This window comes from Anomaloglossus baeobatrachus, chromosome 3 (genome assembly GCF_048569485.1).
Source record: "Anomaloglossus baeobatrachus isolate aAnoBae1 chromosome 3, aAnoBae1.hap1, whole genome shotgun sequence".
Taxonomy (NCBI): Eukaryota; Metazoa; Chordata; class Amphibia; order Anura; family Aromobatidae; genus Anomaloglossus; species Anomaloglossus baeobatrachus.
In genome coordinates this window covers 673,284,917-673,312,165 of record NC_134355.1, presented here as the reverse complement: position 1 = coordinate 673,312,165, position 27,249 = coordinate 673,284,917, and the positions used below count along the sequence as shown (strand labels likewise).

Here is a 27,249-nt window from a genome sequence, read left to right as displayed (position 1 = left end):
GTCAACATACCCTCTAAAGAGTTGGCAGCATCCAAAGCTAGACTTGGTTTAGTGATCGATTATATAATATTTATATTCTATGATACAATTTTTATTATTGCTTTTTTTCATTGTTGCAAAATTCCCCAACCCCCAAATCGTATTCTTGAGATAACTGCTGTAGTGACATCTACTTACATGGAAGTGTGTCCGCGCGGTTCTTCTGTATCATTATGCAGACTTGTAGCACCAGTTGGGGGGCGCTCTCGAGGAAGGTTTCCAGGAGGCGTAACATGTTGACATCTGCATATTCATACATCATAGCCCAATAAAAGCGACGTTGATGTTCTTTTTGCCTCTGGCTCTGAATGCCCAGGTACATGGTTCGAATGTATCTAGAGAGAACGTAAAACAATCATTACCATCACATCCTCATGATAAATCTCCATATAGCTAATGCAGAATAAGAACAGAAAGACAAAGACACTTTCCTAACATGGGGAAAAGCAGGAATTACAATAAATCCATGGAACCAATGCATCCTGGGAATTTCCCATTGGTGTAGTACTTCATTTGTCCTGCGGAGGCACTGCAGAGAAATCAATCACTTTCTGCAAGGTTCCTCCATGGATTACAGACGATCACATATGATCAACTGACTTTACTAATAAAGTGCGAACTTCCAAATCATGTGTAACTATATATATATATATATAATCTCATTACCCTCAGTATACAGCACAAAGTGTGTCAGTATACAGTATATAAATACACACACACATACTGCTCTCTGTTATCTGCCAATACACACTGATGTCACCTGTGCTGACCACTACATTCTGCTGCTCTCTGTTATCTGCCAATGCACATACACTGGCCATCTCACTGACATCACCTGTGCTAACCACCGCATTCTGCTGCTCTCTGTTATCTGCCAATACACAGTCACACATAGCCATCTCACTGACGTCACCTGTGCTGACCACTATATTCTGCTGCTCTCTGTTATCTGCCAATACACACACACTGGCCATCTCACTGATGTCACGTGTGCTGACCACCGCATTCTGCTGCTCTCTGTTATCTGCCAATACACACACACTGGCCATCTCACTGACATCACCTGTGCTGACCACCGCATTCTGCTGCTCTCTGTTATCTGCCAATACACACACACTGGCCATCTCACTGACCTGACATCACCTATGTTGACCACCGCATTCTGCTGCTCTATGTTATCTGCCAATACACAAACACGCAGCCCTTAGTTGAATTCTTCAGTAACAAGGTGTTGTAGTCAGCGTGTGCATATACCGCCAACCACAGCGCCATTTTATTGAAGACAGTGTGTATATATATATATATATATATATATATATATATTATATAAAAAAGAGCTGTCCAATACAAAAGGATATAGATTAGTGATGACTGAGCAGGCACTACCATGCTCGGGTGCTCGGTACTCGAATTGAGCACGTCAGACGCTCGAAAGGGCTCCACTTAAGTATTGAGTATAATGGAAGTCAATGGGAACCTCGAGCATTTTTCCAGAAGAGTTTCCCAATGACTTCAATTATACTCAGTACTCAAGTGGAGCCCGTCCGAGGGTTTGACCTGCTCATTTCGAGAAATGATCAGCTGAGCATGGTAGTGCTCACTCATCACTAATATGTAGTGTTTTTTTGTTTGCCCACTAGGTGGCGATGCAAGACAACGATGACAGATGCATAGTAAGGATGAGAAATTCATTCATACCACGTGTATCCAGAAAAAGATGCAAGAGACAGAAATGATGATGAATATTATTATCATGCTCCAATACGCGCCCCGTTACTTTACATACACTACAGTTCAAAAGTTTGGGGTCACCCAGACAATTTTGTTTTTTCCATGAAAAATCCAACTTTTATTTATAAATGAGTTGCATAATGAATAGAGAATATCGTCCAGACATTGATGAGGTTAGAAATAATGATTTTACTTGAAATAATAATTTTCTCTTCACACTTTGCTTTCGGCACAGAATGCTCCTCTGCAGCAATTCCAGCTTTGCAGACCTTTGCCATTGTAGCTGTTAATTTGCGGAAGTATTCTGGAGATATTCCCCCCCCCCCCCAAGTTGGATTGGCTTGATGGGCACTTTCTGGTACCATACGGTCAAGCTGCTCCCACAACAGCTCTATAGGGTTGAGATCTGGTGACTGGGCTGGCCACTCCATTACAGATAGAATACCAGCTGCCGGCTTCTTCCCTAAATAGTTCAGGCATAATTTGGAGGTTGCTTTGGGTCATTGTCCTGTTGTAGGATGAAATTGGCTCCAATCAAGGGCTGTCCACAGGGTCCCACTTTACCAGCACCAAAGCAACCCCAGACCATCACATTACCTCCACCATGCTTGACAGAAGGCGTCAGGCACTCTTCCAGCATCTTTTCAGTTGTTCTGCATCTCACAAATGTTCTTCTCTTTGATCCAAACACCTCAAACTTTGATTCGTCTGTCCATCACACTTTTTTCCAATCTTCCTCTGTCCAGTGTTTGTGTTCTTTTGCCCATATTAATCTTTTCCTTTTATTAGCCAGTCTCAGATATGACTTTTTCTTTGCCACTCTGCCCTGAAGGCCAGCATCCCGGAGTCGCCTCTTCACTGTAGACGTTGACACTGGTGTTTTGCGGGTGCTAATTAATGAAGCTGCCAGTTGAGGACCTGTGAGGCGTCGATTTCTCACATTAGAGACTCTAATGCACTTGTCTTGTTGCTCAGTTGTGCAGTACGGCCTCCCACTTCTCTTTCTACTCTGGTTAGAGCCTGTTTGTACTCTCCTCTGAAGGGAGAAGTACACACCGTTGTAGGAAATCTTCAGTTTCTTGGCAGTTTCTCGCATGGAATATCCTTCATTTCTAAGAACAAGAATAGACTGTCGAGTTTCACATGAAAGTTCTCTTTTTCTGGCTATTTTGAGAGTTTAATGGAACTAACAAATATAATGCTCCAGATTCAACTAGCTCAAAGGAAGGTCAGTTTTATAACTTCTCTAATCAGCAAAACTGTTTTCAGCTGTGCTAACATACTTGCACAAGGGTTTTCATGGGATTTTTAAACATCCATTAGCCTTCTAACACAGTTAGCAAACACAACGTACCATTAGAACACTGGAGTGGTGGTTGTTGGAAATGGTCCTCTATACACCTATGTAAATATTGCATTCAAAACCAGACATTTGCAGATAGAATAGTCATTTACCACATGTATAGAGGGGATTTCTGTTTAATTTAATGTTGGCTTCATTGGAAAAAATGTGCTTTTCTTTAAAAAATAAGGAAATATCTAAGTGACCCTAAACTTTTGAACTGTAGTGTACCCTTTAAAAAGCTTTTCCACATGACTTAGGATAAAAGCCAAACCAGAATCTCTATTTGCAGACACGTGTTTCGGGGTGTTTGCCCCACCTCAATGCAAATCAAGAGAACTGATTTGGCTGTATGAGAAGCTTCTGACTAGGGTGTAAAGGTCTGTCCTCATGGAAAGTGAAGTGCCTGACATGTTAGTGTAAGGAGACTTATAAACCATGCAATGCACCTCTGGGAAATTAAATCTGCAAATTTCCTCTTCAGAGACGAAAAAGACTTGAACTTTAATGCCACCTATTAGAAGAGGTATTCTGTGCTTCTGCTTGCTTATGATTGGGCAACTCATAAAGGAGGTTAGACCAGGAGTTCAGAGCTGTATCCTTACATCTTACACACTGAGAAACCTGCTCTAAGCTATGGTGGGGGTGTGTTCTTTTTCTTCTGTGCTTCTGCTTGCTTATGATTGGGCAACTCATAAAGGATGTTAGACCAGAAGTACAGAAGAAAAAGAACACGCCCCCACCATAGCTTAGAATAGGTTTCTCAGTGTGTAGGATTTAAGGATACAGCTCTGAACTCCTGGTCTAACCTCCTGCATGATTAGTGATGGGAGATTAGAGCACAAATGACTAACTAAGGTCCCTGTGGGGGGAAGCGCAGTTACTTCTGCTATACTGCCCCTTCTTCACACTGCCTGTCACACTAATGTCTGTTGTTGTGACTCTTCTCCAGACAGGCAGTGTGACATATTAGGAATTAAATCAGCATAAAAAAATTGGAGTTGATCCCCCCCCAATCTCCTATAACCAAAAGCTACTTCTATTACAACCGACTATGGATGATGATGATGACAACACGGAGTTGTGGAATCCCCTACTGGCTGACAACAAATACCACGCGCCAACGCGTTTCACAGTTGTAAAACAATCATTCTAAATCTTATCATGGACTATTAAACCCTTCTTCCAATTTACTGTACAAGTAATATCTTGGCCAGGCCTAGGCTTCCATTAATCTATTACAATTTGCCTGAATACATGATGCCATATAATGCTAGGAGATTGTAATATATCAAGTGTAATGAACACGCTTAGCAAAATAATGAGTTATCTGGAGACTGCTGCCAGGAGAGCAAAAGGAAAATATTTTAGACAAATCCAAATATCGGAAGATTAATTTAACTAATTGGCAGTTAACCAAGACTAAAAAGAGCTTTACATCGAAAACAGATTGTAATTTTTTAAAGGGGAACTCCACCTTCACAGAAATTCAGACAGAGATAGAGGAGATCATTTCCATTGCCAAAAGCTGCAATGAATTATGTATTGTCAACATGTAACTGATCCCTGAGTCACGGAGCATGACGTAAGGATTATCTCTTTGATGTTCTTTGAATTCCTGCAATATCAATTCTGCCTGGAGTTTTCCTTTAAAGGGAAAGTCTCGATCAGAAAAATCAAAAGCGGAGAGTAGCAACAAAAGGTGTTTCTAGTGCTGGAGGATCTGACACATGCATTGTATAGAAAACCCATTGAGGTTTTTGGCATAACAGCTTTTCCTGTATGGCTTTTCTGAAAGATGGAGGTCAGCGTCTCCTATAATTCTTGTAGATTGGTTTGGCGCCTTCTTAATGGTGCTGATTGTGTGATTTTGTTGGGTGCAGGATTGGTACTGTTAGCTCTTTCACTTATGTGCATAGTAAATCCTCCTGATCAGTGCATGGAAGCTGTTGTGAATAAGTTTTCCAGTTTGTGGCTCCCTCTTGTGGTCAGTGCTGGTGGTGCAGTTGATTTGTGGAATGAAAGCCACACACCTGTGGAGGACTGGCAATCAGGGTCAGAATGGGACTATATAACTGAGTAGTTTTCCCTTGTTACTTGCTGGTGCTCAATGGTCAACTGTGTGTTAAGGACTTTCTGTAACCAGCTCTGCTCACTACCAGAACTCCTCTCAGATAAGTGGTCTTTGTACCTCTGCTGTTTGTTTTCCACTTTCTTGTTGGTTTTTTCTGCTTTGATACTAATGCTTGATTCCTCTTTTGTCTGTGTGGAGTTCTTGGTGGAATGAGATCATTCCCTGCTGGGAGTGTCTGTATACTTAGCTTCATGATTATGCAATGTTTGTGTTTGTCATGCTTGGTATTAATGCAGCCCCTCATCTGTATTAGTGTTTTTGGATCCCAGAAACATCTAAGTGCTGATATAGTGAGGGAGAAGTTGTGTGACCTCAGAATTTTTCCTTATCAGAAGTGCTGGTATATATTAGGGCTTTTTATGACTGCAGACAGTGCTCTTTCCTATCTTTTCCTATAAAGATAGTTTGGGCCTCACTTTTTCTGAACCTGGCATTGTATTGTGTTTTTCTATATCACCGTAGTCTTTATATGTGGGGGGCTCTCTATATCTTTGGGGACTGCTCTGAGGCAGATTAGTGTTCTTATATCTCTATCTGTGAGAATATTTAGTTCTCCGGCTGTGTTGAAGCGTCCAGGTCATCGTAGGCACGCCCCACGGCTACTGTTAGTTGTGTGTCAGTATTAGGTCTGCAATCCGTTAAGGTTCCAGCCACTCTGTTACCATTTGGGATTCCGTATTTTTTGATCCTCCTCGGTCCCTGAATCATAACAGGAAGCTCTTCCTGATTTACTCTGCCCGATCAATGCATGGTGACTCTTATTGATTGACTGATCCGTATCAGAGCACATCAGCTCTTTCTAATTGACTCTTTCTGATCTGTTCACATTGGATCTTTTTGACTGACTCCCGATTTGTGTACTTTGGCTTTTTTTGTTTGACTCCTCTGTGTTGATCAGTGCTAGTCCACTTTTTCTTTTCTATGTCATCTGATCGGTGCACATTGGCTCTTTCTGATTGACTCATTTTGAATGGTGCACATCGACTTTTTCTAATTGACTAGTGCTGATAGTTGCAGATAGGCTTTTTCTGATTGATTCCTCCTAATCAGTGCTTGGCAGCTATTTTGTCACAGTAGGTACGGGGAAGTACAAAGCGAACGGCGAAAGTCAAGGTAAACCCTGTGTCTAGGGAAAGGGAAGATGGTGAGCCCTGACCAAACCTACCGCTGGTCCTAGGGGTCCTTCACCACCCTAGATAGGTTCCGCACCTATGCACCGAGCCGGATACCTGACCCTAGTTATCCCTAGTGCTGGACCCTAAATAGGGAACGGGTGGGATGAGCTCTTCCTCAACCCCACTAACCACTATAGACACTAGGAGGACACACAGGGGGGAAAATGCATGAACTACTTATCTACAGATGACTCAGGCAGGAGTTCAGCAATGATACCACAGAGGAGTACAAGCCACCTGCTTGCAACCAAGGTTTGAATGAACTGAAAATATCACCAGCACCAGTCCAAGGAAGAAAGGGGTAAATAAGCACCAAGATAATGCTGATGATCAGCAGCTGGGTGGAAGATGAGCACTTACTGGGTCCAAAAGGGAAGAGTTGAGTCCAACAGGAACCAATGAATATTGGCAGCGGAACAATGGAAAGTCAGGGAGCATTCTGTGCAGCCAAACGCTGTGACCTTCTATGGCCAGAAACCACATGACAGTACTCCCCCTTCTACGAGTGGTCTGTGAACACTCAGGACCAAGCCTATCTGGATGGGTAGCATGAAATGAATGAACTGATCTTGTCACATTCACAATGGAAAGTCAGGGAGCATTCTGCACAGCCAAACTCTGACCTTCTATGGCCAGAAACCATATGACTGTCACCCATGACATCCTTATGATTGGTTGGGGCATGTACCTTTTTCTGATTTACTCCTACTAATCAGTACAAGCCGGCGCCTTCTTATTTACTTCTACGGATTGATCGATATTGGATCTTTGTGTTGACTCGTCCTCATTGGTGCACAGTGGCGCTTTCAGATTGGCCAACACCTGGCTCTTTCCATCCCCCCCGTCTAAATGGAGCTCCTGGAAAAGTGATCCGTGCATTGCCCTCGGACTGTGCAGTCTCCATATTGTACAGATGCTGGAGTTCTATATTCCATATTCATCCCCCTGATTAGACACTTGCTAGGCTTCTGCTGAGGTTAAACATTTTGCAAATAGATTAAGCAGCGGAGATCCTTAGGGAAAGCTTATTACAGGCTCTAAGTGAAAGGTAACATTCTCCTCCGGGGACGGACAATTTTCACTGAATTTATCATGAACTGCAAATAGAATTCTCCAGGGAAATTTACATGTTTTTTAAAAGTATAAAACGCATCAATTACAACATAAACCGTTCCCCCCCCCCCCCCCCGACCGGAAAATATCACGTGTCCATATACTCAACTGATAATAATGCGAGGAAAGGTCATCATCAGTCCCTGGGAAAATGTGCATAAAAAGTGAGGATAACATACAGATAAAAAGGGAGAGGGGGCCTAAAGATTGCATTCATGGGTAAGTATGGGAACGCCTCAATCCATTATAATATCAGAATCTGAATCACTATCCTCCACCAGCAGAATAGTGAGTGCAGCTCTGGAGTAAAATACAGGAGGTAACTCAGGATCAGTACAGGATCAGTAATGTAATGTATGTACACAGTGACTGCACCAGCAGAATAGTGAGTGCATCTCTGGAGTGTAATACAGGAGGTAACTCAGGATCAGTTCAGGATCAGTAATGAAATGTATGTACACAGTGACTGCACCAGCAGAATAGTGACTGCAGCTCTGGAGTATAATACAGGAGGTAACTCAGGATCAGTAATGTGATGTATGTACACAGTGACTGCCCCAGCAGAATAGTGAGTGCAGCTCTGGAGTATAATACAGGAGGTAACTCAGGATCAGTACAGGATCAGTAATGAAATGTATGTACACAGTGACTGCACCAGCAGAATAGTGAGTGCATCTCTGGAGTGTAATACAGGAGGTAACTCAGGATCAGTTCAGGATCAGTAATGAAATGTATGTACACAGTGACTGCACCAGCAGAATAGTGACTGCAGCTCTGGAGTATAATACAGGAGGTAACTCAGGATCAGTAATGTGATGTATGTACACAGTGACTGCCCCAGCAGAATAGTGAGTGCAGCTCTGGAGTATAATACAGGAGGTAACTCAGGATCAGTACAGGATCAGTAATGAAATGTATGTACACAGTGACTGCACCAGCAGAATAGTGAGTGTAGTTCTGGAGTATAATACAGGAGGTAACTCAGGATCAGTACAGGATCAGTAATGTAATGTATGTACACAGTGACTGCACCAGTGTGGCGCCCTGGACAAGCCAGGGGCCACAGAGAACAACACCCACACACCCCACACTCCCGGTCAGGCACACCGAAGTCAGACACAAAACCCTTGTTGCCTTCCTCCAGGGGCTGATGTTCACACCAGGGGGTGGGCCAGGTGGTTGGCCCCACCCACCGAGGAGTTCACAGTCCTGGAGGCGGGAAAAGTAAAAAGATCAGTTTTGAGGTGAAAGAGAGAGGAAGGAAAGTGGTAGTGGAGCAACTAACTGACCGTGTCCGGGTGTGGGGCCCGGGCGGTACAGCAAGGTTGGCAGACGGTGGTGATCGTCTGCAGGAGAGGCCTATCGGAGTCTACCGTAAGGACCGTGGACGGGCGGTGGCCCGGCGGTACCGGACCGGTACACAAAGAGAAGTCAGCACCATCTGGCAGGGGCTTACGGACCCCGGCAAGGCTAGGAGTCGCCGTGAGTTTGCCAAATCCGTTAGCGAAGGGAACCTCCTGGGTTTCCCAGCAGCCAAGACCCGACAGAAGGCAACAGTCCAACCGAGAGAGGGAGACACCGCCACCGCCAAGGCTACCGTTCCCAGGGCCAGTGCCTGCGGGCAAAAGGGGCTGCTCCAGCCCATATCCAAGCTGGGGAGCGGGTTACCGGTGGGAACCCATTGGAACCATTTACCGTACATAGGTGCAGGGAAAGGCAGTCACCATCAACCTGCCGGGAGAAACAACACCGCAGCCGTCTGTGGGACCCGTCCATCCAGCCGTGTGTTTTACCGAGAACTGTGTCCTCATCATTGGCTGAGTGAGTACCACCGTGCCGTGCAGCACAGCGCTGCCCCCGCGACCCTGCACCTCGCCAGGCCCCGTACCCTGCCTGCCATCCATCCCTACCCCATCACCGGGCCCCGGGACAACCAACCCCCTACCCACGGAGGGGAGAAATAACAACTAAGCTGCTCCCTGTCACCGCTCCCGGGATCCCCGTCCAGAGCAGCGGTGGTGTCACCAACTTCACCACAACCGTGGGTGGCGTCACAGACAATCACCAAATCCCCCACCATTCAATCAAACCCCCTTTCACTCACGGGCGAGGAACGCCGCTCAAGTCCCCGGGATCCGGCCCACCGCTCGAGCTACTACAGAGCAGCGGCAGCCGCAGCAGCGGCCGGACCCGAGCAGTGGGAGAGCGCAGCGTCCCCTCCTCCGCCCGCGACAAATTGGTGTCACGAACAGGATCCTACCGTTCTACCAACTGGTGAAAGTGCGCCTTGTGTGACCGCCGGAGGTGTCCGGCCGAAAAATTTGTGAAGCCGCCATCTTGGGCGCGAAGAATTCCCGCTCGAGCGTCTCCTCGAGTAGTAGAGGCGCGAAGGCCAAAACCCCGCCCCTGTAGAGGAGGAGCCGGAAAGAGACTAAGGGGGACTGATGGCGTCTGGCCGCATGTAGCCCGCGGCTATGGAAGCAGGGATGCCAGGACCCTGCGGCCATTTACTGGTTCCTGGAAGAGGCCGCTGCTAAGGATGCTGAGTCCGACCAACAACACCGTGGTCCCAGCGCCTGGCACCGCAGCGTGGGTGGAAGTCCGGACCGTCCAGCTAAGCAGCCGTCTGCAGGTCCGCATGCAGCTCCTCCTGGAGGAGTGGGAGGCCGACATGGCGGAAGTGGTGGCGGCCATACGGAGACGCGAGGTGGAGGGAGTCTTGGAAGGGAGGGTAAGTGACCCACGCCCCGGTACCCCTAGTGGGTCGGTCATCACGGCTGCGGGACCCGGTCTGAACCGCTCGCCCTGCTACCTCCCTCGCTACCCGTATCGGCTGCCGTGACCCCGCCACTAGGCCCGCTATCCCCGCAATCGGTAGCGGTACCCTGCATGTCCGCCCAAGCGGATCGACCTGTAGCCGGAGCCCGTGACCGACCGGAAGTGCTGCCCTGGAAAGTGCAGAAGACCGAGCTGGAGGCATATACAGAGACTTCCCCCGAGCCGGAGCCGACAGGCCTCTCCGTGCAGAAGGCCCAGCGGAGGAAAGCCCTTGTGCCCATCCCCCACACCTCGGCTGAGGTTGCGCCGGGTTGCCGCTGCAAAGCAGCACCCCAGGCCAAGTCACCGCGGGACCTTCCACCCAGATTGCCAGTGGTGGGCAGTGTCCAGAAGGTCTCGCGGGGCCCGACCCGTGCGCCGGAGCTCGCAGCAGCCCCGTATTGGGACAGGGAGCTGACACCGCTGGGCCCGGAGATCGCGGAAAGGGAAAGGAAGAAGGCGGAGTTGGTGGCCCGTACGATCCGGGAGAAAGAGCCTCCGCCAGGCGACCTTCCGTGTCCGGGGCCCCCTGTATGAAGGGCAGGTGAGGCGGTTTGATGTCCGCCGGGGCTATAGCTTTATATATGAGCCGGGCCTGGAGGCCGAAGTCTTCATAGCTCGGCGGGATGTTAATGCCCACCTGCCGGAGGAGCACCCAGGCCGCAACCTGATGCCGGGTGACCTAGTTCAGTACACCCGGCACTGTGGGGAGAGGGGGTGGTTTGCGCTGCATGCCAAGATGGGGGGCAGCCAGGAGGCCCGGGTGTCCACCGCATCCCCTACCCCAGCCGACACCGAAGAATCGGAATAATGGCAGCGGAGTCCCGTTGCAGTTGTCCCCGTTGGGACCACCAGAGTACCATTTAAGAGAATGATAAGAATAATCAACTGACAGTCACCTGATTGAAGCCTTGATTGTCAGCTTGATTTGAACCGGTCGTTGCTGGCAACTGGTCCCCGTTGGGACCCCCTTTTCAAATTATGCGTAGAAACTACTACGAACAGGCCCGAGAACTAGCAGGGCAACCACAAACTTGTGGCATGTAAATAAAAATGTTGTTGTGGCTTTCACCGTTACCGCCTCCGGAGAGGTAGATTGGAGGAAGGGCCCGCAGTGGAGCTGGCTGGGGTCCAGCCACCACCGGAACCGGTGGTGATCCTCTGGGGGTTTCAGGGGTTCCCCATGGACGTGGGTCCCCTGAAAAGGACAGAACCCGCTCGGGCAACTTGTGCTGGACTGGGGTCAAGGGGTGCTGCCTGTTTGCTTAGAGGCAGCATCAGGGCCAGGTTGGGTGGGAGAGAGCGGAAGCCGTAACTGTTACGCAACGTTTAAGTAAGACCTCCCGATGTGGGAAGATGTTATTTTAATTGTAATGTGTTACCGTTTTTCTATCTTTCCAGTTTGTGAAAATAAAACCGGTGATGGACGGGCAGCCCGCGGACGGTCTGCATTTAACTAAGGGGGAATGTGGCGCCCTGGACAAGCCAGGGGCCACAGAGAACAACACCCACGCATCCCACACTCCCGGTCAGGCACACCGAAGTCAGACACAAAACCCTTGTTGCCTTCCTCCAGGGGCTGATGTTCACACCAGGGGTTGGGCCAGGTGGTTGGCCCTGCCCACCGAGGAGTTCACAGTCCTGGAGGCGGGAAAAGTAAAAAGATCAGTTTTGAGGTGAAAGAGAGAGGAAGGAAAGTGGTAGTGGAGCAACTAACTGACAGCGTCCGGGTGTGTGGCCCGGGTGGTACAGCAAGGTTGGCAGACGGTGGTGACCGTCTGCAGGAGAGGCCTATCGGAGTCTACCGTAAGGACCGTGGACGGGCGGTGGCCCGGTGGTACCGGACCGGTACACAAAGAGAAGTCAGCACCATCTGGCAGGGGCTTACGGACCCCGGCAAGGCTAGGAGTCGCCGTGAATTTGCCAAATTCGTTAGCGAAGGGGACCTCCTGGGTTTCCCAGCAGCCAAGACCCGACAGAAGGCAACAGTCCAACCGAGAGAGGGAAACACAGCCACCGCCAAGGCTACTGTTCCCAGGGCCAGAGCCTGCGGGCAAAAGGGGCTCCTCCGGCCCATATCCAAGCTGGGGAGCGGGTTACCGGTGGGAACCCATTGGAACCATTTACCGTACATAGGTGCAGGGAAAGGCAGTCACCATCAACCTGCCGGGAGAAACAACACCGCAGCCGTCTGTGGGACCCGTCCATCCAGCCGTGTGTTTTACCGAGAACTGTGTCCTCATCATTGGCTGAGTGAGTACCACCGTGCCGTACGGCACAGCGCTGCCCCCGCGACCCCGCACCTCAGCAGGCCCCGTAACCCGCCTGCCATCCATCCCTACCCCATCACCGGGCCCCGGGACAACCAACCCCCTACCCACGGAGGGGAGAACTAACATCAAAGCTGCTCCCTGTCACCGCTTCCGGGATCCCCGTCCAGAGCAGCGGTGGTGTCACCATTATCACCACAACCGTGGGTGGCGTCACGGACAATCACCAAATCCCCCACCATCCAATCAAACCCCCTTTCACTCACGGGCGAGGAACGCCGCTCGAGTCCCCGGGATCCGGCCCACCGCTCGAGCCACCACAGAGCAGCGGCAGCTGCAGCAGCCGGACCCGAGCAGTGGGAGAGCGCAGCGTCCCCTCCTCCGCCTGCGACACCAGCAGAATAGTGAGTGCAGCTCTGGAGTATAATACAGGAGGTAACTCAGGATCAGTACAGGATCAGTAATGTAATGTACACAGTGACTGCACCAGCAGAATAGTGAGTGCAGCTCTGGAGTATAATACAGAATGTAACTCAGTATTATTATTTTTATCTAGTATACATGACAAATTGCTGTTTATATAGATTATTTCGATATGTACTGTAATCTATAATGCCCTTTATGATGGTATATGTGATAACTCTTGATTCCCACTGATAGTATACGTGATGTTTGCCAGGGTTGGTGTATTCCATGGAGTGGGTGCAGTTGGTGTCCTCTCGGGGAGTCAGACTGTTACATGAGATGTATGGCTTCTTGGCTCGGCTGTCTGGGGACAGATAAAGCTTTTCTTTTCCTTTCTGAGATTTATATCTGTTTCTTTCATTGGCTCCTTAAGCCGCACAGCTCAGTGTAAGACTCAATTTCTTCTCCGTCTGTGCAATTTCCACAATCCAAGGAATGGCGTTATCAGTGGTGCAAACAGTGTACGGGATTATGGGAGTTAATTAAGATCCCGGCCCTATTCAGTGATTGGGATTAGACCTCGCAGGTTGGGGATCAGTATTTCGTCTTTTCCTCTGCGTTTGAGCAGGAATGTGAAGTGAACGGCGCGGCACGTGGGGAATACGAAGCACTCCTCGCCTCCTCTCCAAATCTCCTGACCTCATTTCATGCCAGAGAACCCTGGGAGGCTTTCTTGACATGGAAATGGCAGCTCAGGCAGAACTTTCTTCTCCCTCGGTAGAACAATCATTCACTACATGATGACTGACAAAATGGTATGTCCCATTTAACACTAGAAGTCCCAGAGAGGGGTCATTTAACATTTCCACCATTGGAACCCTATGGAGCTCGAAATTTCTGGGGGACATTCCAGATAAGACACATACACAAGTGTAGAGTCGGATCGTTGAGGCCTGATACTGGCTGGGAATCTGTCTTTCATTAATGTCACCTCATCCGGCGCTGTACTGGGCAAACCACGGCATATAATAACAATTTTCGTATCCATCTAATAAAGAAAAATGAGATGATAACATTAGGAAAAGCTCCTGTATATCCTCCTAGGAAGGCTGTCTAAAGGTAAAAATGACAGTGACAGGTTGTGGTTGGTAAAAGGGGGTGATAACATGGAGAAAAGTTCCTGAATCCCTTCCCATAAGCCTAATACAGGCTGTACATAGGGAGTGATTACAGAAGCAGATTGTGATTGGTAAGAAAGGGTGATAACATGGAGAAAAGTCCCTTTATTTTTTAGTCATAGGGCCAATAGGGACTGTACATACGGAATGATTACAGTAACAGGCTGTGATTGGTAAGAGGGGTGATAACACAGAGAAAAGCTCCTGAATCCCATCTCATAATATACGCTGTACACAGGGAGTGATTACAGTACCAGGATATAATTGGTAAGAGGGATGATAACACAGAGAAAAGTTCTTTCAGTTCTTTTTATAGGGCTACTAGACGCTGTGCGCAGGGTGTGATTGGTAAGAGGGGTGATAACATGGAGAAAAGCTCCTGTGTCCCTTGTAATAAGGCTAATATAAGCTGTACATAGGGTGTGATTACAGCAGCAGGTTGCAATTGGTAAGAGGTGATAACATGGAGAAAAGCTCCTGTATTCTTTCTCATAAGAACGAGAGAATGTACATGGGGCATTATTACAGTATAACAGGCGGCGATTGGTGAGAGGGGTGATAACATGAAGACATGTTCTGGGGGTCACTGGAAGCTGTACAGGGCAGGACATTGTAGTAAATGTTCCTGTTCTCACCTGATTCCAATATTTTAAAATGAACACTTGTCAGGAAATGAAAACATTCTTGTTAATATCCAAAAAATGAATCCTCTCGTTAAGAAAGATTAAATGCACTTTACAAACGAATGCTCTTATAAAACAGGTCCAGCCACATCTGATGGCTTGTTACAATGTACAATGCATTATAAAAAGTATTCATACCCTGTGAACCTTTTCAGATTTTTTCACATTACACCCACAAATGTATTTTATTGGGATTTTAGGTGATACCAACACTAAGTAGCAGGAATATGTGAAGTGTAAAGGAAATGATACCTGGTTTTCTAAACATTTAGAAAATATAAATCTGAAAATTGTGACGTGCATTTGTATTCAGTCCCCTGTAGTCTGATACGCCTAAAAAAAATCCTGAGTAACCAATTGATTCCAGAAGTTTCCTAATTAGTAAATTGAGTCTTCCTGTGTGTAAATTCTTCTCAGTATAACTACAGTTGTTCTGTGAAGGGCTCAGAGGTTTGTATGAGAACATTTGAGATCAAACAGCATCATGAAAACCAAGGAACACACCGGACAGGTCAGGGATAAAGTTGTGGAGAGGAGTAAAGTATGGTTAGGTTATGCAGTTTTGACAGCGAGCCATAAGAAGTCCTATTTGCAATTTGAAAAAATCCATGTAGGGGACACAGCAAGTATGTGGAAGAAAGTGCTCTGGTCAGATAAGACTAAAGGGTGCTTTACACACAGATAAATCTTTGGCAGATCTGTGGTTGCAGTGAAATCATAGACATACTGTTACATTTGTACACAGACGCAAACCTGGCACTGATTGTCCACAATTTCACTGCAACCACAGATCTGCCGCAGATTTATCTGTGTGTGTAAAGTGGCCTTAAGGGAGAACATTTTGGACTAAATGCAAAATACTATGTATGGTAGAAAACTAACACTGCACATCACCCTGAAAACACTATCCCCACCGTCACACATGGTGGAGGCAACATCCTGCTGTGGGGAGGCGTTTCTTCAGCATGGGCAGGGAAGCTGGTCAGAGGGGATAGGAAGATGGATGGAGCTAAATACAGGGCAACCCTGGAGAAAAACTAACACTGCACATCACCCTGAAAACACCATCCCCACCGTCACACATGGTGGAGGCAGCATGCTGCTGTAGGGAGGCTTTTCTTCAGCAGGGGCAGGGAAGCTGGTCAGAGGTGATGGGAAGATGAATGTAGTTAACTACAGGGCAATACTGGAGGAAAACTTCTCTCCAACGACCCTAAACATCGGGCCAGAGCTACAATGGAGGGTTTAGATCGGAGCATATTCATGCGTGTGAACGGTCCAGTCACAATCTAGCCCAAAATCCACAGAGAATCTGTGACAAGACGTGAAAATTACTGATCCAATCTCACTGAGCGAGAGCTTGTATGCAAAGAAGAGGAAAAATATCACCTCTAGATGGGCAAAGCCGGAGAGACCGACCCCAAAACACAGAGAAAGGGGGTCCTACAAAGTACTGACGACTCAGGGGCTGAATACAAATGCACATCCCAATTTCCAAATTTATATTTTTTAAATAATTAGTAAACAGGAATCCTTTCCTTTACACTTCACAGATATTTGGTAGCTAGTGTTGATATTTCCCATTAAATCTCAATAAAAGACATTTAAGTTTGTCCGTGTAACATGAAAATGTGTAAAAGTTTACAGGGTATGAATACTTTTTCAAGGCACTGTATCAATATAAGGTGGGAAAGCAGCAATAAACGTCACTCCCTAGTCATGGACATCAGATTGATAGCTCTTATCTCTTGTGTGAGCAATATTAGGTCAGGTGGATGTACATAAATTGCTTCCATTCCCTGACAGCAAACAGAATTTTTAAAAATCATTAGGATCTGAAACGCAAAATATATTAAAAGCGCTTCTTGTCTCTCCTCCGTTAAATGCAGCTATGATCAGAGACTGAAGTTTAGAAGCGTCTAAAATTTATTAGAGGATTAGGCTTAGTCCTAATTTTTCTCCATGCTTTATACTGCATCTTAACTTTTATAGATTATCCGAAAATTGCCCAATACTTATTTGAGGGGTATTATATACTCAGATTTGATCCGACAGCCTGGTGTTGTTGTCTGTTTCCCTCTCCTTTGACCCATAGTCAGGTTCGCTTGCTTTCCAAGTTCTGAACTCTTTGTCTGTGTGGACACTTTCTGTATTCTTTGCCTTTTTGCCAAAAAGTGTTTCCTATGCTGTAATTAAATCTGCCCAATCACCCGGCGGGTGTAACTATTTAAAGCTTCCCTGGGCTTCCATTTCCTACTTGTGATTTTTCTGAAACGGACCCTGCTTGGCAGTTCTTGCACAGAGCTTTGCTGGTGATCACCACCGCAGACCCTTGACAGGTATAGGGGCAACAATTTGGACCTGATCTTCCATTTATGACTGTGACGGGGTCCTTCTCCAGTATCACACAATCAATAGAACGAGAGATCAGTGACAATCCAAAGAACATTTATTCCAAGCAAATCAGAGAGTCCATAAAATAATCTACCATAAAAAGGGTAAAATAGTCCAGAAACACGAATATAGTCCAGTAAACAAGAAATGTCCTAGGAGGTTAATCATAATTCTCCAGCAGTCCTTTTTCAGTCTCTCTGGGGTGTCAGCCTCTCCTCAGAGGATCAATCTTACTCCTTCTCTCTTCTCCTGCTCAGCCAGACTGCTCAATTCTTCAGGTAAGCTGAGAGTTAAGGTCAATCCCAGGCCCCCCTCCCCCAGACTTAGGGACAGAAACACTACAGGGGGTGATTACCTACAGACAATACAATGTACACCCAAGCAATACAGAGAATGGACAGTGAACCACGCCTAAAATACAAACCTACAGAACATAATACACAACTCCCCATATTCCACTATCACAACCTCTCCTTCCTTCTCAATAAGTGAGTATGCCATGAGGTCTACACAGGCCTCTGGCCGCTTCATTTAAGTCCATGTTGCTTAGATGTGGATAGTCTTTTGTACAGCGGTAGGGTTGGAAGGACAAGCTTCCCTTTGTGTCCTCCTTCACTCAAACTGTGTTTCCTGCACCCACAAATTGGCATTGTAGATCTCCCACATCATTTCCTATTAGAATATCTGCAGGCAGGTCGCTCATCACCCCAACCACACATTGCTTGACCCCAAAGCCAAAGACCAGATGTACAGTCGCCTTTGGGATATTCCTCCTTTGTCCTCCAGCCAATTCAATAACAATCCCTTGTCCATGAAGTATCACCTCTGGCCGAACCACTCAAGGGTTCAGCTATTGTGAGAAATGCCCCGGAGTCACAAAATCCAATAACTCTCTGTCCACCCAGCACAACCTCCTGTAAGTGCTTACTTTGATGGTAAGAGGAACTCGGGTCTGTGGCTCGCACCCCATAAACCTCTAGTGGTCGACCATGAGTGTCTGAGCCATTAGGCAAGTCAACTTGAAGGGGTGAGAACTCTTCCCCCATTGTATTTGGCTGTAGAGAATGAACACGTCGATATGGTGCAAGGTCATTCCTCAATAGACCAGCAGGGCAAGTGTTTTGCAAATGTCCAGGCTGCCCACATCGAAAATATCTCCTCTGCGTCGTACTCCTTCCAATGTGCATTCTGGAGAAGGCAGTAGAGAACCTGGTGACAGAGGCCGGAGGCCATACACTCCAACAGGGGCATCTATGGTGCAGGGGTCAGTGGTACAATCCGGTGGAGGTGGTGGTACCTCTTCCTCAGGCGGGATGGAATGCACAAAATGCACCGGACGAGATGGAGGTGCGTGGGGGTCCCTCCGAGTCCTTGCGGGATAACTGGATTACAGGTGCCCAGGTTGCCCGCACCCGAAAAATCTCCTCACTGTGATTCCCACAGGGCATGGTCGGAACTGTTGGGGCCCAGGATTGTGAGCCGTGGTTGTCATCGGCCTGCAGCTGTGTGGAGGGGCAGATATAAACAGAGAGAGCTGAGGCGCAGGAGGATCAGATTATGGCTTATTGTCCAGAAGCCTCCTCCATTGCGGTCGGATAGTAAGGGCCTCATCAGCCAGCGCTGCAGCTCTGTCCAAGGTGCACGGCGTGCGCTCTCTGACCCATTCCCGTATTTCTGCGGGACACTTGTAAAGAAATTGTTCTATAAGAAATACCTGTATAAAGGTCTTCCACAGTGAAGGCATTTTCCACTTCCAGCCATCTCCGACATGCCTAGGACATCTTATGGGCATACATCCTAAACAATCCCCCCGTGGTGCATGGGAGGTCTTGGAACTGTGCCCTATGTGAGTCTGGGGTGATGGCATGGTAATCCAGGATAGTCCACTTTACAATATTTTAATCCCGGTTCTGCGGTGAGTCAATGGTGCGATAAGCCTCTGCCAGGCTTCCGTTCAGGAGTCCCACTAACAAACGCATCCAGCCAGAGTGGGGCACCTCCATCACCGCACACTGCTACTCAAAGTCCTTGAAGAACCCTTCCACATCTCCAAAAGCCTCATCAAATGGCTTGAAGTCCGCCCGGATGATCCGCACAGGCTCCTGGATTGCTGGGTTTACACTCCAACTCACCTTACTCCCTCGGCCGGACTCCATTGCTTCTTGTCTCTGCTGTACTCGGCGAGCAGCCTGCTCCTTATATTCCTGAGATACACCAGGGTCAAGAGCTGACATCTCTTCTTTGAACCACACCACGCACTGGCTTTTTGGGGCAGGGATCCCCGTCCTCGGTGCTTCTCTGTCAGACATCTGGGAGAAGGTGGATTGGCTCACACCCACCAGTAGGTCAATTAAGGCCTCTTTACTCAGTCCCTGGTAGCTCAGGCCCAGATTTCTGTCTCTCTCCTGTAGCCTGGATGCGGTCCAGTTTCTGCACTCTTTGGGTGGATCTCCATTGGGCTGCGCTCTGTTGATCCCACCGCTGCCACCAGTTGTGACGGGGTCCTTCTCCCATATCACACAGAGCGAGAGATCAGTGACAATCCAAAAGAACATTGATTCCAAGCAAATCAGAGAGTCCATAAAATAATCCACCACACGAATGGCAAAATAATCCAGAAACACAAATATAGTCCAGTAAGCGATAAATGTCCCAGGAGGTTAATCATAATCCTTCGGCAGTCCTTTTCCAGGGAAATCGGGGTGTCTCAGTCTCTCTGGGGTGTCAGCCTCTCCTCAGAGGATCAATCTTACTCCTTCTTTCTTCTCCTGCTCAGCCAGACTGCCCAATTCTTCAGGTAAGCTGAGAGTTTAGGTGGATCCCAGGCCCCCCTCCCCTAGACTTAGGGACAGAAACACTACAGGGGGTGATTACCTACAGACAATACAATGTACACACAAGCAATACACAGACTGGACAGTGAACCACGCCTAAAATACGAACCAACAGAACAGGATACACAACCCCCCATATTCCACCATCACAATGACCATGCATTTATTGGATGGTGAGTCATTTGAGTGGCCGAGCTCCCATTAATCCATGGGATAGCAGAGCAGCCCGCCATGTGGTTTACTGTGATGCGTAATTCAAGGTTCCCCGGATTTTAAACATCATTTTATTATAGTAAACTCTGCAGAACTCGTAATTGAATCTCATCTGCGTAATAAATTACAGCCGGGTTTTACGTTCTGGGAAATCTCAGATCTGCGCTTCCTAATTATGAATATATATCATTATAAAGGGACGTAGCACGATCCGGCCTCCCACACGTTCTCTTCTCTTATGCTATAAAAGACAATCGATCACTACTAGGAATTTTAACAAAATCTTTTCATGTCATTCACAAAGTAAAAAAGGTTTTCAAGGTGATGAGAAACAATCAGATTCCATCTGGTGTAACCAGCCCGGCATAACAGGGAGATCTGATAATAGAGGCTTAAACAGGACTGAATTGATTACACGGGGAATTCAATTCCCGAACAGTGGGACATTTTTTTCTATCCTACACTATCTCCTTTCACATGAGAGGGCCCCCCGTCCTGTAACTACCAGCAAGATCCCCTCCCACATGAGATTCCCCACGTCCTGTAATTACCAGCAAGATCCCCTCCCACATGAGATTCCCCACGTCCTGTAACTACCAGCAAGATCCCCTCCCACATGAGATTGACCACGTCCTGTAACTACCAGCAAGATCCCCTCCCACATGAGATTCCCCACGTCCTGTAACTACCAGCAAGATCCCCTCCCACATGAGATTCCCCACGTCCTGTAACTACCAGCAAGATCCCCTCCCACATGAGATTCCCCACGTCCTGTAACTACCAGCAAGATCCCCTCCCACATGAGATTCCCCACGTCCTGTAACTACCAGCAAGATCCCCTCCCACATGAGGTCTCCCACATCCTGTAACTACTAGCAAGATCCCCTGCCACATGAGATTGCCCACGTCCTGTAACTACCAGCAAGATCCCCTCCCACATGAGATTCCCCACGTCCTGTAACTACCAGCAAGATCCCCTCCCACATGAGGTCCCCCACGTCCTGTAACTACCAGCAAGATCCCTCCGACATGAGGTCCCCCACATTCTAAAACTACCAGCAAGATCCCTCCCACATGAGATTCCTCATGTCCTGTAACTACTAGCAAGATCCCCTCCCACGAGATTCCCCACGTCCTGTAACTACCAGCAAGATCCCCTCCCACATGAGATTCCCCATGTCCTGTAACTACTAGCAAGATCCCCTCCCACGAGATTCCCCACGTCCTGTAACTACCAGCAAGATCCCCTCCCACATGAGATTCCCCACGTCCTGTAACTACCAGCAAGATCTCCTCCCACATGAGATTCCCCACGTCCTGTAACTACCAGCAAGATCCCCTCCCACATGAGATTCCCCACGTCCTGTAACTACCAGCAAGATCCCCTCCCACATGAGATTCCCCACGTCCTGTAACTACCAGCAAGATCCACTCACACATGAGGTCCCCCACGTCCTGTAACTACCAGCAAGATCCCTCCCACATGAGGTCCCCCACATTCTAAAACTACCAGCAAGATCCACTCCCACATGAGATTCCCCACGTCCTGTAACTGCCAACAAGATCCACTCACACACGAGAGGTTCCCCAGATCCTGAAACAACCAGCAAGATCCCCTCCCACATGAGGTATCCCACGTTCTGTAACTGCCAACAAGATCCACTCCCACATGAGGTCTCCCACGTCCTGTAACTACCAGCAAGATCCCCTCCCACATGAGGTCCCCCACGTCCTGTAACTACCAGCAAGATCCACTCACACATAAGGTCCCCCACGTCCTGTAACTACCAGAAAGATCCCCTCCCACAAGAGATTCCCCATGTCCTGTAACTACCAGCAAGATCCCCTCCCACATGAGGTCCCCCACGTCCTGTAACTACCAGCAAGATCACCTCCGCATAAGGTCCCCAACATTATGAAACTACCAGCAAGATCCTGTCAAGGTTAGGAATTTAGGGAAAACCGCAAATTGGGTTTTTCAGGGTCACAGAGACGGAGTTCAAATCGATCTGTGCAGATGTATGTATGAGGAACAATAACCACACAGACATGTCTCTATTCGGGAGAAGCTCAATGGTCCTCTGATCCGTATATTATAAAATACACACAGTTATTCAGTTCAACATTGTCCCTGATTGGTCAAAGACAACCAGCGATGTTCATAATACGTTATCAGCCTGTTTCTGGCTTCCTAATACCAGCTTAAACCAGCTACTGAACACTTTGTTAACATGTTGTTGAGCAAGAACGAGGAGTCAACCTCCCACATCTCACATCCCATATCTCACATGGTGAGAACTAACGGATTACAGATTCTCTTCGTATATTCTAAATACCTCTTTGTTCATTGTTCATTTTGGCTTGATTTGCTAGTTAACACATTCCTGATAATACATCTTAAAGATATAATGGCGTCTATGCGATTGTCATACAGACACACAGATAATTATACAATGACATCTATACTTTGATTATTTACACACACAGATAATCTTATTACATCTGGACAAACGGCCTATAGCCCAGGCTACCTTCACAATACCCCCTCCCACATGAGGTCCCCATGTTCTGTAACTACCAGCAAGATCCACTCCCACATGAGGTCCCCCACATCCTGAAACTACCAGTAAGATCCACTCCCACATGAGGTTCCTCACGTTCTGTAACTACCAGCAAGATCCATTCCCACATGAGGCCCCCACATCCTGAAACTACCAGCAACATCCCCTCCCACGAGAGATCCCCCACATCCTGACATTACCAGCAAGATTCCCCCCCCCCACATGAGAGATCCCCCACATCCTGACATTACCAGCAAGATTCCCTCCCACATGAGGTCCCCCAGGTTCTGTAACTACCAGCAAGATCCCCTCCCACATGAGAGGACCCCTATGTCCTGTAATTACCAGCGCGATCCCCTCCCACATGAGAGGACCCCACACCCTGTAATGACCAGCAAATTAGAAGAAGCTGTATGTGACTATTAGGGCTGTATGGGTGGACTACTGCGACACTTGGGGACTAGTCAGGGCTGCTGTGACTACTGGGGAAACAAGTAGTATTTATTGCTGTAATATCATAGGTTCCATGTGACAGCTCTACCGGTATAGCAGGTTTACTATAAGAATAGAGGAAAGACACTGATGCAATTACTAGGAAGAGCATGCATCTGACTAATAGGGGTAAACTATATATACATTTGCTCTAGGGACCTGGTCCTACAGTGGTCTTTGCTTTTCTAGCTTTATAAGTGATAGTAGGAGAAAAATCAAACTGTATAAAATCTTTTTATGCACATATACAGTATAATGCAAAAAGGGAAAAGAGGTTCTCCAGCATCCAAGTCCAAAAATTATAATAAAATTCCTATTTTATTGGATATGCATTAAAACCGCAAGTTTAATATATTAAAACCGGAGTGGATCATGTCAGATGGTATGCGTTTCGGACATCTTGTCCTAAAATGCGTACCATCTGACATGATCCACTCCAGTTTTAATATATTGAACTTGCGGTTTTAATCCATATCCAATAAAATAGGAATTTTATTATAATTTTTGGACTTGCATGCTGGAGAACCTCTTTTCCCTTTTTGGATAACACAGCTTGGCCGGCTTTTTTATCCATGCACCGTCCTCAAACACTGAACTCCACGTTAATTGGGTGAGCTGGATATACTTTCTCTTTTTTGTTACAGTATAATGCAAAAGTGTTTGCACCCCACGTAAAATCAAATGTCTTAATTTTCTAAATGAACACAAATTAACACAAGGTCTACAGGGAAGAAACTTAAACATAATCTTCCTGCAAATTGTAAAGTCCCTTTGCCATTTATTATACCATTGCCTTTTATTTTATTAGTCATATTCCTATGAAAATTTCAAAAACCATGCAGTACAATGAGTGCAGCTCTGGATGTAATTCAGGATTAGTACAGGATAAATAATGTAATGTTCAGTATGTACACAGTGACTGCACCAGCAGAATAGTGAGTGCAGCTCTGGAGTATAATACAGGAGGTAACTCAGGATTAGTAATGTATGTACACAGTGACTGCACCAGCAGAATAGTGAGTGCAGCTCTGGAGTATAATACAGGATATAACGCAGGATCAGTAATGTAATGTATGTACACATAGTGTTTGCACCAGCAGAATAGTGAGTGCAGCTCTGGAGTATAATACAGGATGTAACTCAGGATCAGTAATGTAATGTATGTACATAGTGTTTTCACCAGCAGAATAGTGAGTGCAGCTCTGGAGTATAATACAGGAGGTAACTCAGGATCAGTAATGTAATGTATGTACACAGTGACTGCACCAGCAGAATAGTGAGTGCAGCTCTGGAGTATAATACTGGAGGTAACTCAGGATCAGTAATGTAATGTATGTACACAGTGACTACACCAGCAGAATAGTGAGTGCAGCTCTGGAGTATAATACTGGAGGTAACTCAGGATCAGTAATGTAATGTATGTACACAGTGACTACACCAGCAGAATAGTGAGTGCAGCTCTGGAGTATAATACTGGAGGTAACTCAGGATCAGTAATGTAATGTATGTACACAGTGACTACACCAGCAGAATAGTGAGTGCAGCTCTGCAGTATAATACTGGAGGTAACTCAGGATCAATAATGTAATGTATGTACACAGTGACTGCACCAGCAGAATAGTGAGTGCAGCTCTGCAGTATAATACAGGAGGTAACTCAGGATCAGTACAGAATAAGTGATGTGATATATTTAGACAGTGACAGTGTCATGTACACTATTTCTGTATGTGAATGGTATTTCTGTGTAGACGCAGTCTTGAAATATGACTTTACATTTTCTTTTGTTAATATCCTGCAGTCGCATAGTCTGTAGTGAATAGAACTGATCCGTTTTCTCGCGGTGACCGAGTTCTAAGCAGTTTTAGACGTAATGAGAGAAAACTACTTCAAACAGAGAAGGAGCCTCCGAGTCCCTGTAGGTGTCTCGGCAGAGAAGATTCATTCTCCGCACTTCACTCTTATGAACATATCAAAACACTTGACACAATTCAGTTTCCTTAACTTTGAAGTGTGAGGCCGATGCACGGAGACGTCGGCCCAGGAAATCAGCGCTATTCTCCGTGCTCAGATGGTGGTGAGATTACGTGTGATCCGGCTGACCCGCGCTCTGTAAAGAGCTGGGTTTGTTAAGTGTGGCTGTGGCAGGCTGCAATTTTGCTACAGTCGGAGTTATTACTTAGAGGGATATTCTGCTTTTCAGGGCTGTTAATATTCGATCTCGTTTCCAGTGTAGACTGTGGTGTGCGCCGGGGATTATAATCCCACATGCCTTCATCTCCATCACATCACGATAATCTGAGCTCCGATAATTTTTTCTTTAGGAGTGGGTGCAATGCAAACTTTTTCTATAGGGCCCCATAATTTTATGTGTCCCCCCCCCCAATTCTGACTTATTTTTAAGTGAATCCTTTGTCATCTAAAAATGAATTGTGCTACAGAATCCGTTATTACCATATTGCGTAACAAAAATTATAATTACATTGTACCCTAATTTAGGTTATGAAACATACAGTATTTACAGTAGCTTTTAATTACACATGTTGTAGCATGTGTCCTTTGCAGCTTGCACTTATTACAATAAACTGCAGGCTGCTTGATGCTGTTTCTGTCACAGGGTATGTCATAGCAGAATAGTGGCACTCAGACTCGAGACCCTGCAGTGTTTTTTTTTATCTCAGAGGTAGGCTTTATGGTAGCCAGGTCCGAATCCCCAGCGTGACCCTGACTCCTGTCTGAGCCCAGATCTTACTCTCTTCTCCTCCTACTGTAACTACCAGCAAGATCCCCTCCCACATGAGAGGACCCCCATGTCCTGTAACTACCAGTAAGATCCCCTCCCACATGAGGGGACCCCCACATCCTGTAACTACCAGTAAGATCCCCTCCCACATGAGAGGACCCCCATGTCCTGTAACTACCAGTAAGATCCCCTCCCACATGAGAGGAACCCATGTCCTGTGACTACCAGCAAGATCTCCTTCCAAATGAGGTCCCCCATGTCCTGTAACTACCAGTAAGATCCCCTACCACATGAGAGGAACCCATGTTCTGTAACTACCAGTAAGATCCCCTCCCACATGAGGGGAACCCATGTCCTGTGACTACCAGTAAGATCCCCTCCCACATGAGAGGAACCCATGTCCTGTGACTACCAGCAAGATCTCCTTCCAAATGAGGTCCCCCATGTCCTGTAACTACCAGTAAGATCCCCTACCACATGAGAGGAACCCATGTTCTGTAACTACCAGTAAGATCCCCTCCCACATGAGAGGACCCCATGTCCTGTAACTAAAAGCAAGATCCCCTCCCACATGAGGGGAACCCATGTCCTGTGACTACCAGCAAGATCTCCTTCCAAATGAGGTCCCCCACGTCCTGTAACTACCAGCAAGATCCCCTCCCAGATGAGGTCCCCCACGACATGTAACTACCAGCTAGATCCCCTCCCACATGAGGCCTCCAACGTCCTGTGACTACCAGCTAGATCCCCTCCCACATGAGGTCCCCCACGTCCTGTAACTACCAGCAAGATCCCCTCCCACATGAGGTACCCCATGTCCTGTAACTACCAACAAGATCCCCTCCCACATGAGCCCTGATCTTACTCCCTCTCTCCCCCAACCTCGGAGCGGGACTGTAAACAAAATAACAAAACCCCACAAAAATGACACAGACAAGGGAGAACGAAAACATGTACACACTGTACTCAAACACAAAGGAGAGACTATATGTGTACAGGGGAATAAAGAAAAGGGATGTGTGATAACTGTCACAAGGTGGCGCTAGATACTACTAGTATGCAGTAAATGGAGAGATAGTCAGATAGGCCGAGATCATAAACCAGGAGGACACGACAGTACATGGGGGG

General features: G+C 47.0%; 1 protein-coding gene across 1 annotated transcript in view; it reads right to left on the bottom strand.

The window, feature by feature from the left end:
- Positions 1 to 27,249, bottom strand: part of XKR6 (XK related 6) — a 305,924-nt gene that overhangs the window by 12,734 nt on the left and 265,941 nt on the right. Inside the window, exon 2 of the mRNA XM_075341254.1 lies at positions 178 to 374. Coding sequence (XP_075197369.1) covers positions 178 to 374 — 197 coding nt within the window. The remainder of the gene's footprint in view (positions 1 to 177; positions 375 to 27,249) is intronic.